Here is a 17449-nt window from a genome sequence, read left to right on the forward strand (position 1 = left end):
CAGCTTTCTGCTTAGGATTCTCTCTTTCCTTCTGCCCCCCGCCCCCACCCTGCATATGCGCCCTCTCTCTCAAATAAATGAATAAATCTTAAAAACAGTGTGCAGTGAGAGGACCATTGAAGAAATAAACTAGGGGAAACCTTTTAAACATTAAATATATTATTAGTAAACTTCTTACCATTACCTGATTAAAGTATACTTTTAAATTTAATACATCAATTGTAAATTTTATAAGAAGTTTAATATAGAGGATCCCTGGGTGGCTCAGTGGTTTAGCGCCTGCCTTCGGCCCAAGGCATGATCCTAGAGTCCCGGGATCGAGTCCCACATCAGGCTCCCTGCGTGGAGCCTGCTTCTGCCTGTGTCTCTGCCTCTCTCTCTCTCTCCCTCTCTCTCTCTCTCTCTGCCTCTCATGAATAAATAAATAAAATCTTAAAAAAAAAGTTAAATATAAACCACTTAAATATTTTTAAACTGACTTCAGCTCTATCTATAAATGGGAAAAAAAAGTTTTGATCATTCCCTGAAACTCTAATTAAAAAAATAATAAGAAAGTATTTATCTTCACCTGAAACTAACATAACACTGTGTGTTAAATATTGGAATTTAAAAAATAATTTTTAAAAAAGATTTTATTTATTCATTTGAGATACAGAGAGCATGGTGGAGGCGCCTAGGGAGAGGGAGAAGCAGGCTCTCTGCTGAGTAGGGAGTCTGACTTGGGGCTCGATCCCAGGACTCCAGAATCATGACCTGAACTGAAGTCAGACACTTAATCGACTAAGTCACCCAGGTGCCCTAAAGTAAGTATTTTTATTTTAAAAAGTTATTTGTCTTTATCCCCAGTGACCTCACCCAGTCCTAAAAGTGGATTCTCAGTTACCTTGAATCCTCTGAGGCATATTTGGTGCCAGATAATTATTATAATACATGGTTTTTCTTGGCCACCGAACCACGTACATTACTTTTCTCTAATGACTGCTTCTTCTAGTCTTGACCAGATTTTGTTCCAATAGGACCTGGTCTCTTTTAATTTCCTTTCTTTATTTCACATTGGTAATCAGAAAAGCCTAGTATATAAATAAACCTTCCTGCGAAATAATTTGTCCAAACACCACTTTTAAGCCCCAACTGATACTATCAAATTTCCAGCTGTAGCAGAAATGAACTGTTTCCAGGACCACCACTGTGTTGAGCTGGTCCTCAGTGGAATCCCCTCTTCACGCTAACATCCCCAATTTAAAGGTCATTAGATTGTCCTTAAGCATCTCCACTGAAGGAAGCTCAATATGAAATAATCCCAGAAGAATCTCTAAAAGAAGCCTCCCTGGGCTCTCTCACTATACCCTATTCCCACAAGGCCAATTAGTGTGGCTTCTCCTTCTGTCAGTGTTTGAAACTGAAGCTCTCCACTGAATTTAAAACTGTCTGGGAACTTGGGGCCCTGTCTCTGTACTCCCAGAGTAGTACATTAAATGCTTTCCCAGCTAATAAAATACATACGTGCCTTTGGATCTCCAAAATTAGAGCTGGATGTGTTCATTAATAAACATAGAACAAAGGTATGAGTAAGAGTAGGAATAAGGTAAGAGCAAAACAGTGGGTCTTGGAACCACTTGTTGCTAAAGCCTGTATATCCAAATATGACAGTGAAGGAATCAAATTGATTTTTTTTTTAAGATTTATTTATTTATTCATGAGAGAGACAGAGTGAGAGAGAGGCAGAGACATAGACAGAGGGAGAAGCAGGCTCCCCACAGGGAGCCTGGTGCAGGACTCAATCCCAGATCCTAGGATCACACCCTGAGCCGAAGGCAGATGCTCAACCACTGAGCCACCCAGGCATCCTAGAATCAAATTGATCTTAAGAGTAATGTACTATTTAAGTAATAGTACTTAATAGACTCTAGATAATGTTAATGATTTCTTTTATATTTATATACCATTATCTCTTGAAAAGACTTGAAATAGCTTACATAATTAAGTCCCAAATAAGACAGAACTATAACGATTCACTTAAACAAGGAAGTGATAATTCTCCAAAATGGAGTTAGTTACTAGTTTAGGATTTTAAAATCACTAGAGTATGAATTCAAGGACAGAGAAGGAAGCACAGTGGGAAAAGATTCAGTACTGCCACTTTAAGAGGCAGCTAATATCTTCAAAATTTCTGAAGTCTGTTTAGAAGTGATATTTAAAGGTCAGCAGGAAACATGGAAATAATTAGTGATGCTTCTGTACTGACACTGAGAACATGCTGCAGAAAAACTGTTAATTCGTGGAGAGGATACCTAATCCAGCAAACTGACAACTAAAGAGCAGCCCTGATGTATGAAAAGGAAGAAGACATAAGAATTTCATGAAAATACAGTACACATTGAAACACTTTTCTTAAGAGATGTGCCAAAAATAAAACTCACATTGTAAACGTTTTATAGAGAAGTCATGAGCCCTTGGGGGTCTGAATTCTAAGTGCCTAATGAGGCTGCACATTTTCTCACAGTTGAAGAATAGTAACTAATTTTCTTTCAGGCCCTTTTCTGGGAAACCATAGTTTCTAGAGGAATAATACAATAGTTATTTAATTTCTCAGTTTTTTTCTTAAGTAATACCATGCAATTCTATGCCTTGAAAAGAAAAACTGTTACCTGAGCACCACTACAATTGGACTTTCACTTCCAGTTATGACCATCAGCCCCTTCCAGATCATTAGTGCCGAGGAGACAATCATTCCAAAATTTAGGACTTGATAATACAGCTGTAAGAACAAGAGAAGAAACGAGATCCATAATTATCCCCACTCCAGAAAGCAACTGAGAGTAGTATCATTTAAAAAATTTCCCCCAAGGGATCCCTGCATGGCTCAGCGGTTTAGTGCCTGCCTTTGACCCAGGGCGAGATCCTGGAGACCTGGGATCGAGTCCCATATAGGGCTCCCAGCCTGGAGCCTGCTTCTCCCTCTGCCTGTGTCTCTGCCTCTCTCTGTGTGTCTTTCATGAATGAATAAATAAATAAAATCTTTAAAAAAAAAATTTCCCCCAAAAGAGTTTCAAGTAGTACTATTAGGCCAGCTGAAGTTCTGAAACATTCCTTAAAACTATAATAATTACACTAGCAGTATTCCAGCATAGCCTCCCATCCCCCAAACATCTTCCTCCTGTTTGGTCACTCAGTGTGTTACCCTTACATAATAGCTTATGTTCAAAACTTTTTGTAGTTGTTATTTCATTTACGCTTCACCAAAATTCACCTGAAGTTCAATCACATTCCTGATACAAATCACTGCTCCTATACTCCTCCCAGACTTACTTTCCTACAATATCTAATAATGATGGGCTATTTGATGGAATTTAACTCTCAGACAGAGGAAATAATCTTGCCAAAGTCATACAGCTTGTCAGTCACATAATTAGGACTTGAAGACCAGCCTTTTCTGTCTTACTGAATTTCCACTACTCAACAAATTGTAGAATTCTACTTCAATAAGCAGATACGATACCAGAAAGGCATTTCAAATGAGGGAAATAATGTGAACTAATTGTGCTGGACAAGGCTGGATAAGAGGATGACTGACTCATTTTTGTTATTTTAAAAAATATGCATGCATATGGACACTCTGCAAGGCAACTGTTCTAGTCTTCAAAATTTCAATGTCATGAAAATAAAGGTGGAAGACTATTCTAGATCAAAAAGGACTAGATAGACATAACCAAATGTAATGCATAATTAACTGGATCTTGGCTCAAAAGAACAAAATACATATAAGAAAAAAAATCCCAATTACAAAAGACATTTTAAGGGGTACCTGCCTGGCTTAGTCAGTAGAGCATGCGACTCTTGATCTCAGGGTTTAGAGTTCAAGCCCCACACTGGGTGTAGAGATTACTTAAAAAAAAAAAGATGTTTTGGGGTCAATTGGGGAAACTCAAATATGAAATGATACTAGGAAATTAGTGTTAATTTTCTTAGGTGTGATAATAGTATTATGGTTATGCAGGATATTGCACATGACTAGTAGTTAGCCAATAGTAGTTAGGGGTAAACTGTCTTATCTGCAACCCATTTCAAATGATTCAGAAAAAAAAAATTCTATGTACACATAAGTACACAGAGAGTATGGCAAAATGTTAACATCTATATGGTAGCTTACAAGTGTTTATGTACTATTCTTTCAATTTTCTTTCAGCTTTACTGAGGTATAACTGACAAATAAAAATGTCAGATTTTTGAGGCACCTAGGTGGCTCAGTTGGTTAAATGTCTGCCTTCAGCTCAGGTCATGGTCCCAGGGTCTTGGAATCGAGCCCTGTGTTGGGCTCCCTACTTAGCGGAAAGTCTGCTTCTCCCTCTCCCTCTGCCCCTCCCCATGGCTTGTGCTCTCTCTTACTCTCTAGCTCTCAAATAAATAAATAAAATTTTTAGAAAAAAAAAGTAATATATATTTTTAAGTAGGATCCATGCCCAATGTGCAGCCTGAATTCAAAATCCTCTGATCAAGAGTCACATGCTCTACCAACTAAACCAGCCGGGTGCCCCCAAAGTGTAAGATATTTAAAGTGTACAACATGAGGCGGCATCTGGATGGCTCAGTTGGTTAAGCATCTGCCTCTTGATTTTGGCTCACGTCACGATCTCAGGGTTGTGGGACTGAGCTCCAAGCCAGCCTCTGCCCTGGGCCTGGAGCCTGCTTGGGATTCCCTCTCTTCCTTTCCCTTTGCCCCTTCCCTAGCCCCTCTCTCTGTCTCAAATAAGTAAGTGGATCTTAAAAAAAAAAAAAAATGTATGTCATGAGGATTTAATATATGTATACCCTGTAAAAGGGTTCCCCCACAGAATTCATTAAGACATCCAACACCAAAAAAAAAGAGAGAGAGAGAGAGAGAGAGAGAGAGAGACATCCAACACCTCACATAACTGCTCCTTTTGAGGTGTGGGGGGGGGGAGGTTAGGTCTTTCAATTTAAAAAATAAAAAAAAAGATTTTATTTATTTATTTATTTATTTATTCATTTATTTATTTATTTGAGAGAGAGAGAGAGAGAGAAAGAGAGAGAGGAGTACAAGCAGCAGGGAAGCAAGGGGAGTGGGAGAGGGAGAAGCAGGCTCCCTGCTAAGCTGGGAGCCTAATGAGGAACTTGATCCCAGGACCCTGGGATCACAACACGGGCCGAAGGCAGATGCTTAACTGACTGAGTCACTAAGGCACCCCAAGGTCTTTTGATTTTTCTTGAAACAAAGGTATACATAAACTAATATGTAAGTGGTTACATCTAGAGCTATAATACTAGCCAATTTTGTGTCATTTTATCTATATTTTCTGCCTTTATTTTTTTTTATTTTTTATTTTTATTTATGATAGTATAGTCACACACAGAGAGAGAGAGAGAGGGGCAGAGACACAGTCAGAGGGAGAAGCAGGCTCCATGCACCGGGAGCCCGACGTGGGACTCGATCCCAGGTCTCCAGGATCGCGCCCTGGGCCAAAGGCAGGCGCCAAACCGCTGCGCCACCCAGGGATCCCAATGTGTAGCTTTAAATACATATATTAGAAAAGATCTTAAATCAATAACCCAAGATTCCACTTTAAGAAACTAGAAAAACAGCAAACTAAATAAAGCAACCAGGGAAGGAAATATACTTTAGAGCATAAATCAGCAAAATAGAAAACAATAAACAGTAGAGAAAAAAAATCAATAGAAGTCAAATTCATAGACATGGAAAGCAGAAGGGTGGTTGTCAGGGGGCAGGGTGACGGGAGAGTGGGGAGTTTTTTATGGGTGCAGAGTTTTAATTTTGCAAGATGAAGAGTCCTGGAGATGGGTTGTACAACAATGTTAATGTACTTGACACTACTGAACTCTACACTTAAAAAGTGGTTAAGAGGGGATCCCTGTGTGGCTCAGCGGTTTGGAGCGTGCCTTCAGCCCAGGGTGTGATTCTGGAGACACGGAATGAGTCCCGCGTCGGGCTTCCTGCATGGAGCCTGCTCCTCCCTCTGCCTGTGTCTCTGCCTTTGTCTCTGCCTCTCTATGTCTCTCATAAATAAATAAAATCTTAAAAAAAAAAAAAAACTGGTTAAGACAATAAATTGTATGTGTATTTTACAATTTAAAAAATCATGCTAAATGAAAGTAGCCAGCTGCAAAAGACTACATTTTGTATGATTCCATTTATATAAACTACACAGCTAAGGCAAATCCTAAGAGACAGAAAGCAGATTAGCAGATGCCCGGGGCTGGGAATGGGAACAGGCATCAACTGTAAAAGTACACAAAGGATCTTTCTGGGATGATGGAAATGTTCTAAAACTGGATTGTAGTGATGGTTGCACGACTCTACTATAAATTTACTGAAAAACATGAATTACACACTTAAGATGGGTGAATTTTATGAATTATATGTCAATAAAGCTTTTTTTTTTTTAAGACACACACACACACACACAAAATAGAAGCAAATAGAGTAGGAAAGGCCTGAGTGAAAGAAGTCTTTTAAACTGACCTGAAATCCAGAAGCCATGAAGAAAATATAGGTAAATGTGACTATCAAAATAAAAAAGCAAACAACCACCAAAAAGTCCCACAGTCATGCATGGTGAAACATACTGTAAGTCAAAAGATGACAAATTCTGAGAAAATATTTACCATATGCAGAAACAATCTAACCTTCCTACAAGCAGCACTGAGAAATCAGTAAGAAAATAATCCATTAAGGAAAACAAGCAATGGATTATGAACTGCTAGTTCATGGAAAATGAAGTAAAAATGACTCTAAAACCATATGAAAATACGCTCAACCAAACTCCGAATAAGGGGAGGTAAGTAAAAGTAAAAATATCCTGAGGTACCATTCTTCACTTACTAGGATGACAGAAACTTTATTAAAGTCTGAAAATATACCATGCTGGTAAAGCTATAGGAAAAAGTCACTTTCACTTTTTAAATTTTTGAACACTGTAAATATATCTACTTAAACTAGTCATTACAAAGGGAGGGGGGCAAGGGTGAGCCCACAAACTTGTTTCCACTACACCTTGTCTTTCTGAGGCACTTGGCACTAGATTAACTTGCTTGTAACTCACTCATCTTTGTCCTTTTCTCTTCCCATCCTGCATGAAATCTTTTCTCTTCATGGCTTCAGTTACAACATATATGTTGATGACACCCAAATCTCTACTTTCATATCATACCACATATATCCCCTAGGTAAATATATTCAGTGACTTACTGACAATTACCCCAATGTTACACCTTAAATTCAGCAGGTTCAAAGGTGAACTCAGTCCTTTCCTTCGGATCTCTTCTTCTTTCCACACTCTCTAGCACAGTAACTGGTACGATCATCTACTCAAGGCCTCTGGATTTACCTCCCCAACATTTATCACATTTAGCCCATGGGCTTTAATCCTATGGCTACTGCTTTATCAGGTCACGTTTCTTCTCATCAGGACTATTAAAATAATCCGACAGTTCTACCTCTATACTTGCATCCATGTAACTCATCTGCCTATATATTACTTTTATAAGGTGAAAATGAAATTATTGTATTGTCTGCTCCAAATTTTTTTTCAACTATTTATAAAGTCTGAACTCCTTAGTATACAAGGCCTTCTGTGATTTGGCCCCTGCTACCTTCTCCAACCTTATTTCTTGCTACAAGTGATAGTCCCAGTTCGTAACCATAAACATAATCTAACATATAATGCAATATATCACAGTTCCCTAACAAAGCTACTACCTGTAGTTTAATCAGAACTAAAAGGACATAATCTTTTTTTTTTTTTTTTAAGTAGGCTCCATGCCCAGCGTGGAGGCCAATGTGGGGCACAAATTCATGACCCTGAGATCAAGACCTGAGCTGAGATCAAGAGTCTGGATGCTCAAATGGCTGAGACACCCAGGCACTCCAGTATATATTCTTAATAACTCAATGATGAAAATAAGACTAATAATAAGTCTTAGTGAGGCAATCATCAGCTTCTAGCAACACCAACTTAAAAAGACTCATTCCATGTTTTTCTGACAAGTTCCTATCTCTGAGGACCCCTGCGGCAAAAGGAATGAGACCACCAGGTCTCACCAGGTTTGATTCTGGTAATAGGGCCTACTTGAGAGCTATATCAAATCCAGAGCTTTCTTTCATAATCTGGTCTATGGGGACCTTGATGGCCCTCCATTCCAGAGTAAACTTGTTTGTTATATTGATGATATCGTGCTGACTGGACTTGGTAGTTGAACCTCATGACTTAGACTCCTTGGTAAAATACATATGTGGCCAGAGTGTGGGGGAAAGAAATCCCACAAAAACTCCCCTCCCAGTGAAAATTCTTGGGGTCCAACAGTCTTACTAATATAACCCTTCTAAGATGAAGGATAAGTTGTTGCATCTGGTTCCTGCTACCACTATGAAACTTAAAGCCTTGTGGGCCTCTTTGGATTTGGGAGGCAACATATACCTCATTTGGGTGAGCTACTCCAACCTTTTATCTAGCAAACCCATTTTGAGCCAGTTTTGAGGAGAGCTCCACAACAGGTCCAAGCTGCCATGAAAGCTGTTCTAGCACTTGGGCCATCTGACCCAGAAGATCCCATGGTGACTGAAGCATTTTTGACAGATAGGGAGCCTCTGGCCATTATCCATAGGTGAATAGACAGCACAGATCTTTGGATTAGGGGCAAAGCTATGCTATGCCCTGAAGAACTATTGTCTTGAGTTAATAGTTTCTAGCTTGTTACTGAGTTCTAGTAGAGACCAAACACTTGACCATGGGTCACCAAATTACCATGTGACCTGAACTCCTTGGCTTGAAATGGATGTTACCAGGTACACCAAATCATAAAGTTAGGCATTCACATAGTACTCCACCCTCAAGTGGGAACGGTCTATACAAGACTGGGCTCGAGCAGGTCCTAAGACACAAGTAAAATGTATGAGCAAGTGACTCAGACACTCATGAAATTATTGGCTCCTGCTCACATATTGCTTCATCTCCTTCATCTTACACCTATTGCCTCATGGGGAGATGCCTTTGACCAACTGATTAAGGAAGACTTTGGGCCTTGTTTTTAGGTGTTTTTTTTTTTTTTTTTTTAAGATTTTATTCATTTGTTCATGAGAGACAGAGAGAGAGAGAGAGAGGAGAGAGAGAGAGGGGCAGAGACATAGGCAGAGGGAGAAGCAGACTTCGTGCAAGGAGCCCAACATGGGACTCGATCCCGGGACTCCAGGATCATGCCCTGGGCTGAAGGCACGCGCCAAACTGCTGAGCCACCCAGGGATCCCCATTTTTAGGTGGTTCTACATGAACCATCTAGCACCAACTGCAAATGGACAGCAAAGCACCACATTCCCATTCAGGGTTGATCTTGAGACTTTGATAAGGGAACCCCCCAAAATGGGCAGAACTTTGAGTGATATAACAGTCATTCACTTTGCCTGGAAGGCGAGATGGCCACAGGTATTTACACTGAATCAAGAATGATTAGCAGTTTGGCTGGACAGCCAAGGACTTGGAAGGGACATAATTGGAAAGCTGTAGACCAGAGGCTTGGGGAAGAGGTATGAGCTTTCTGAATGAGCTTTCCAAGTAGGTATTTAGAACGTAAAGATATCTGTGTTCCATATAAACGTTCACCAAAGAATTACCCCAGCAGAGGAGTATCTTGATACTTAGATAAAATTTCCTTGGGATCCCTGGGTGGCGCAGCGGTTTGGCGCCTGCCTTTGGCCCAGGGCGCGATCCTGGAGATCCGGGATCGAATCCCACGTCAGGCTCCCGGTGCATGGAGCCTGCTTCTCCCTCTGCCTGTGTCTCTGCCTCTCTCTCTCACTGTGTTCCTATCATAAATAAATAAAAATTAAAAAAAAAAATTTCCTATTCTTTGGATGTCGGCCTCTTTCCCTAGCTACCCTTGTCTTGCCCAATGGACTCATGATCTCAGTAGCTGTAGCAGCCAAGCTGAAGGTTAGCAACATAGACTTTTACTCATCAATCTGGTTCTAGCCAAAGATGAGTACCTAGCCTGCCAACTATAAAAAAATTGACAATGAAACCATTCCTGATACTGGTTCATTTCTATCGTGAGAGGGGCAGTAATTTCTCCCTACTAGAATATATTCCAGATATGGATGTCTTCCTTGTCCTTGATATTTCTGTCAAAACCACCATCCATGAACTTACAGAATGCCCTATTTTCTCATCATGGTATTCCATACAACATTGGCTGTGATCAGAGAACTTTTTTTATGGATAATTAAAGCTTAGCAATGGGTATTTGGATCATGAATCAACTGGTCTTACCATGTCTCCCATTATCTTGAAGCGGCTGGCCGGAAAGAATAACGGAACAGCAGGCTAGTTACCAATCTACTGCCTCTGAGCTCCAAATCCATCCTTGTGTTACCCAAACAAATTCTCCTTTTCCAACCACCTCAATGATATTAAGTTTTATTAATAAAAGGCATGGGAGGGCCACTACAAAGTGATGAAGGGGCTTCTCTTCCCAGTTCCATGTTTTTATTTCACACAGTAGCAAATGGATCAGTGTGAGGGTCTGGTAGTGCTCACTTCAGTGACCATCACAGCCTGGCTCCTGCCCACATGATCTCTGGCAAGTTTCTCAGCTCCCAACAGGCCATTGCTATGGACCAGCTCCAGTTCCAGCATACTGCCATGCAAAAGTCATTGCTATGGCAGATTACGTGTTCCTGGAACCACACTCTCTCCAAAGAGGTCTGAATTTCAGGCTTGGGAAGGGGGTTGGAAAAAGGTATTTTCTATTATCTTTGCTTGTTCACTCTCATCCTAGAGGGTAGTAGCGGTTTTCTGCATATGCTATTTCTAAACCCCTTATGAGTGCTCTTTTACCCATTTTTAGTAGTTAAGCATCTTTTGCTAGTTAACAGGGTTTTGTTTTTTTTTTTTAAGATTTTATTTATCTATTCATGAGAGACACAGAGAGAAGCAGAAACATAGGCAGAGGGAGAAGCAGGCTCCCTACAAGGAGCCCAATATGGGACTCAATCCCAGGGCCTGGGTATCAGGACTTGACCCAAAGGAAGACGCTCAACCACTGAGCCTCCCACGTGCCCCTAGTTAACAATTTATTTATATTAAACTTTTCCCTCTTCAATTACTGGTATGGCTTCTATCTTCTGAGTGATACGGACAGCCTTTTGAGGATAGTTATAGCATCAGTTAGGCACCAGTAATACTTTTGGGGGTGGAGGGACACTTGGGTGGCTCAGCAGTTGAGCGCCTGCCTTTGACCCAGGGCATGATCCTGGAGTCCCAGGATTGAGTTCCACATTGGGCTCCCTGCATGGAACCTGCTTCTCTCTCTGCCTATGTCTCTGCCTCTCTCTCTCTCTCTCTCTCTTTGTGTGTGTGTGTGTCTCTCATGAATAAATAAATAAAATCTTTAAAAAAAATTACTTTTGGGGGTGGGGATAATAATATTTAATGCCTTCCAGTATGTAGTATATGCTCTGAATCAGCAATGAATATATGGGATTATTTCTTGTACAGGTAGGATTCACCAGTCTGTAATTAAAGGGTGAGAATGGCAGTCACCCCTCTCACTATTACCCCTAATAATCTGCTATTGAAATTTCTGCTTTCTATTCTAACAACTTTGGATCGATGCTGCTGGCTTAGAAGTTTTCATTCCCAAAGGAGATATCCTTCCACCAGGGGGACACAATGGTTCCATTAAACTGAAGTTAAGACTACTATGGGCTCTGGTGAACCAAAATGCAAAGAATAGGTGATTTATTGGCAAGGGTGACTGATTTCAGAAAAAAACAGGGTTGTTTCTAACATAATGAGGGAAATGAGTATAACTGGACTACAGAGAATTCTCTGAGGCCTCTCAGTGCTCTCAGACCCTGTGATAGAAGTTAGTGAAAAATGAAACAATCCAATTCAGGCAGGACTACTCTAGACATTAACCCTTTAGTAATGAAGGTCTGGGTCGCTCCACCAGGCAAGAAACTATGACCAACTTAGGTTCTTGCTGAAAGCAGAAGAAATATGGAATGGTTAATGTTAGAAAGAATACAGCTCTAACACATGACCAATTACAGAAACAAAGGATAGCTATACATTAGACAAAAGCGTAATTTTGCCTTTAATTTGGTTTGAAAAATTAGAGGAAGCGTGTATAGTTGCCGAGTTGACAAAGGGTAGACTACAGCAGTTTTGTACTTTGCCAACTTGGCTAAGCTAGAACTAAGTGTCCCCAAATCCCCCTCTCTGTAGGGTTCTGGGTTAAAGTTGGCCAAAAAAGGAAATGTGCCCAAGATCTGGAAGGTGAAAGGGAAGCAGCTGCTACTATGTTGAAGGTCACTGTGATTAGAGGTGGTGAGCAATAGCCATGAAGGGCCTGGCTATAACCCAGTGTGCCCTTGCTTTCTCCTGCCCATACCTAGCTCTTCTGGCTGAGTAACAGAACCTAGTAGAAGCAACAGCCATCCACAGACTTCATCTACTCTCCTTTGGTGTGGTCCCACTCCACCAAACCAGACACAGAATCCAGCCCCAGATGCCATGGCAAGCTTGGATCTGCTCACCCATAACAGTGCTTCAGAAGAGCTGGTTAATGACATTTCTCTGATCCTCCATCTCTCAGTTTTAGGCTGTTCTCCAGCTTCTCCCACAATTGTGTAAGATCCAATTCCTACAATAAATCCTTAATTCTACAATATTCATAGTGGTTCTGCTAAACTCTGACCGATAAACTATGTTTTTCAGATAAAGCTGTCTCTGTGCACAACGTATATTTAGATACCACACCTCATCTCGTTCCTTGAAGTCAGAAAAGACAACTCTTTAAAGAGGCATAATCACAATTTCTGTATAAGTAGAGCTCATCTTTATTGTTGTAGGCTTGTACCATTTGGCCATGGGAATGAATAATCATACATGTTCATGGAGAGAATATTTTGAAAAAGAACCCCCCCAAAACTAAGAAATATGAAGTATTTAGGAACTACTGCAAATAAATGCCTTAATCCTTATTATGGTGCTGTATTCTAGATTTTGCTCAAACTTACACAGAACAAAGAATGATTTCTGGATGCTTGAGAATATGCTCATGGAGGTTAAGGTGCAGTTTATAATAAAATTTTACTTGTGATTTCCTTGTTTATATATTGGAGACTGATGTTAGTATTTCTACACTGAAACTTGGCAATTAATTACTGAATGCAGACATCCTGTCTGTAACATTTTCCAGGTCCTAAACAAGAATATTAGTTTTCAAAAATCTGGACAGATCTGTCCTCTGTGCTGTACATACCCATTTGTTTGTAAATTAGCCCAAATATTCAAAGGCCCTTAAAAGTGATTTTTTTTAATTTCCTAGCCTTTACATAGGATAAGATTTGTAAACTGATTCTGAAAAGCTTAAGAACTCAGTTCTAAAATTTCTGCTTTTACAAATCGAACCTTATTCTTTAAGAGATTTTACTTATTTATTTGACAGAGATACACACACAAGCAGAGGGAGCAGCAGGCAGAGGGAGAAGCAGGCTCCCTGCAGAGCAGGACCCTGAGATCATGATCTGAGCCAAAGGCAGATGCTTAACTGACTGAGCCACCCATGCAACCAAACATTTTTTAAAATGAAAGATAACTCTAAATACAGGCTTTTCTGAACACACAGGTCACCACAATGGGCATCAAAAAACTAACCTATAACTGGGAGTGCCTGGCTGGCTCAGTCAGGAGAGCATGTGACTCTTGATCTTGGAGTTGTAAGTTAGAGCTCCACATTGAGAGTAGAGATTAGTTAAAAATAAAACTTTAAAAACAAAAACAAAACAAACAGAAACTAACCTATAACTAGTGGTGTGCTGGAGTCAATTTGCTAAATTTTCAGGAGTTTTGCAAGCTGGTTGTTAAACAATGTTATTAAAAATTAGTACAATTACATTTAAAACAAAGGTAATAAATAACCTAAACTCATCAGTTCCTATTTTACTACAATTTATCATCATCTATGCTCAAGGATTTTTTTCTATTTTATCTATAAGGTGAAAACTAAAGTTGCACGTTACCACCTCTCTTCCTAATGCTGTATTCCATGATGTCATGTTAGTAGTGTGAAATCAGCCATGTTGGGTGTATTTGTACCACAGAAATAGGCAAACTAGATCAATCAGAGCTTTTGGGGTTAAAAAAGCCTCAGGAAAACAGTGAATCGGATATTCCAGTAAAGGAGCCATACTCCAAAGGGGAAAAGACAAATAAAATAGTATAAGAACTAAAAGGACTGTAGAGATCACCTAATATCCTAGGATAGTCCACAAAGACTCAGAAAGAATACAAGGGGAGCACATGATCTTTGAATAGAACAATGCTCACAGAGACAGTGACATGAGATAGGTAAAGTAAACTGAGACAAGACTGAAATAGTGAGAAATGGCAGACTGTAAAATGACTGGGACTTACTACAAATGCCATTATAAAGGTATGGGCCATTACCTCTAACGTAATAAGGAGCTACTGAAGGTTTGAAGGCAGGAAAGAGGACTTTAATCTGGCAACAATGCATAGAATTCAGTAAAGGTAGTTAAACACTTTATTTTTGGAAACCATGAGGCTGACCAAAGAAATTGCATTACATATAATCAACAAAAGTCTTGAGTTTGGTGCTAAAAAATCAACTGAGGGCAGCCTGGGTGGCTCAGCGGTTTGGCACCACCTTCAGCCCAGGAAGCGATCCTGGAGACCCGGGATCGAGTCTCACATCAGGCTCCCTGCGTGGAGCCTGCGTCTCCCTCTACCTGTGTCTCTGCCTTTCTCTCTGTGTGTCTCTCATGAATAAATAAATAAAATCTTTAAAAAATAAATAAATAAAAAATAAAAATAAAAAATCAACTGACTCAAAGCTCCATAGAATACAAGCTCTGTGATTCCATGTATATAGAATGCAAGTCCGTCTATACTGACAAAAAGTAAATCAGTGGTTGCCAGGTGTCAGAGAAGAGATGAGCTACAAAGGAGCACAAGGGCTCTTGTAGGTGATAGAAATGTTACCTTTAAAAAAAATTAATTGTTAGAGAGAGAGAGAGAACACCCATATGTGTACATGAGTGGGGGCTAGGGGTAGAGGGAGAAGCAGATTCCCCACTGAGCAGGGAGCCTGATGCAGGGCTGGATCCCAGGACCCTGAGATCATGACCTGAGTCAAAGGCAGACATTTAACCTACTGAGCCACTCACGTGCCCCAAAATGTGCTGCTATCTTGAGATGGGTGCATAGAACTATGGAAACTTATTAGATGGTACACTTTAAATGGATGAAGCTCATTGTACTCAAGTATTCCCCTTCAACTTGATAAGAAAAAAGAATTACAACTCAAACAACTTAATCAGACATTTGATGTTATTTCAGCATAAATGGCAAAGTTATGCAAATAACAGCAGTTTTATTTATTTATTTTTAATTTGTATTCATTTATGATAGTCACAGAGAGAGAGAGAGAGAGGCAGAGACACAGGCAGAGGGAGAAGCAGGCTCCATGCACCGGGAGCCCGACGTGGGATTCGATCCCAGGTCTCCAGGATCGCGCCCTGGGCCAAAGGCAGGCGTTAAACCACTGCGCCACCCAGGGATCCCCCATGCGCCACCCAGGGATCCCCCATAACAGCAGTTTTAGAAGAGCAGAACCAAACTTCTAGTTTCCTTCTTTCCTCTGATCAGCCCTCAGTATCTACAGTCACTGCCAATTCTTTTCCCCAGATGTCATGTACAGGTAAAATCTCATTTCATAACTTTCCCTCATCCCATGGCCATGCTACCTAATTCCTCCCGTCCGTTCCTAGCAACCTCTGGAAGGTTGCTCATTTTCTTCACCTGTATCATGGGAGTAACATTACCTACCTCATAGGTATTTAAAACAATTCACACACACAAGAGCTCAAAGTAGTTATTATTTGTCTTAGTCATTTTCTACACTTATGCTGAGGCCGAGTCTGTCTCATTTATCTCTGCATTTCTCTCACTGTACCTAACATAAGTTACAATGAATAGTATGCCCAAAATAAGTATTTCTTCAGAGAAATGTCTGTAGCACCCAGAAATTCAGATATGAAGACAACATCATACAACAAGTAAGAATCTGAAGTGTTACCATAAAGACACAAACGTTTCGTGCCATTTTAAAAGAATGATCAGTTATGACTGAAGAATTACGAAACACGTCTAAGAGGTGACATTGAGCTAGGCCAAGTCTGAAGGGGAGTTAGGGAAAGGTGCACATCCACCTCCCTGCACGGTAATTGTAAATACTGTAAAACACAAGGCCAAGAGAAACATCTTCAATAGTGACATGTTAAATCATTAACGGTGAAATACTATAAACAGGCCCAAGGAGGCAAGCAAAACTAGGCTCTACACACACCCACTTCATGCGGAGGAGCTACCTTTGTAATGACCGAATAATTACAACAGTGTTCCAGTACCATCTGGCATGTGGTCTACAAGTTCAGGATGGAGTAAGGTTTAAGGACCAAATTCCAGGATCGGAATTTCAAGATCCCTGTGCCACTAACACTGGGCAGGAAATCCGAGGACTCCGAGAACTGCCACCTTCCCGCTAAGCGGACTCAGGGGTAAGTATGACTACTGTTCCAAGTCTGAACTCGGAGGTGGTCCCGGGAAAGGCACTGCGGCCTGCGGGGGCCCAGCTGCACTCGAAGCTGTGGGCTGGGAGCGGCACAGCGGCGTCCATGGGGCCTACACTCGCCTTCCCGAGCATCCCAGAAGCCAGGGTAGCACTGATCTGCTAAACCGAGTCGCCGGAATCGGTCTGGAGTCTCCGCGATGGCAGAACACACGAGTTTGCCGCCACCCCGAGTCTCAAAGGCTAAGCAACCCCAAGTCCCGCTGAGAAAGCGCCCTGCGGTTTCCATTTGCCCTCCTGCCTCGTGAGGAGGACTGGAAGGTGAAGAGCCGGCTTTCCGCAGCGGCCCTGGCAGGCCCGGACGCAGGCAGGGGCCGCACGTAGGGGGCGGACAAAGAGATCTCGGGCCACAAGCTCCACAAAGCCGGGGAACAACGCGGGCGTCAAGCCCTCGCCCAGGCGGCCGCAGATCCGCCGGGCCCCGCCGCCGCGACGTCAAAGGGAGCCCGGGGGCCCCGGGAGGCAGGGCGCGGCCAACCTCACCTGCCGCTTGTTCATTCGCCGCACATCGTCCAAAAAATCTAGAGACAGCATGGCGCGGCCGGTGAAGGAGGACACGGGCAGCGGAGAGGGCGCGAAAGGACCGGCGGGCGGAACGGCTGGCGCACCGGCCGGGCTCGCACTGGACAGGACCCCGCCTCGCCCGCACTTCCGCTTCCGGGGCGGGAACCGGCGCTGCCGCCCCGCCCCCACCCCGTCCCTTGCGTCGCTGCGGAGGGCCGACAAAGGGACTCGCGACTCTCCTAATCAGGTCTCCCGGACT

General features: G+C 41.7%; 1 protein-coding gene across 2 annotated transcripts in view; it reads right to left on the reverse strand.

Moving 5' to 3' along the window:
- The window catches only part of SEC11A (SEC11 homolog A, signal peptidase complex subunit), a 33235-nt gene extending 15867 nt beyond the window's left edge, over nucleotides 1-17368 (reverse strand). The window contains exons 1-2 of one of the 2 annotated variants that reach the window (XM_041751527.1): nucleotides 17170-17368; nucleotides 2649-2758 (exon numbers count right to left, since the gene is read on the reverse strand). In XM_041751527.1, the coding sequence (XP_041607461.1) occupies nucleotides 2649-2758; nucleotides 17170-17220 (161 nt within the window). In that variant the 5' untranslated portion in view covers nucleotides 17221-17368. The remainder of the gene's footprint in view (nucleotides 1-2648; nucleotides 2759-17169) is intronic. The other variant, XM_041751526.1, reaches the window with a different exon arrangement.
- Nucleotides 17369-17449: the final 81 nt, after the last annotated feature.

This window comes from Vulpes lagopus, chromosome 4 (genome assembly GCF_018345385.1).
Source record: "Vulpes lagopus strain Blue_001 chromosome 4, ASM1834538v1, whole genome shotgun sequence".
NCBI lineage: Eukaryota > Metazoa > Chordata > Mammalia > Carnivora > Canidae > Vulpes > Vulpes lagopus.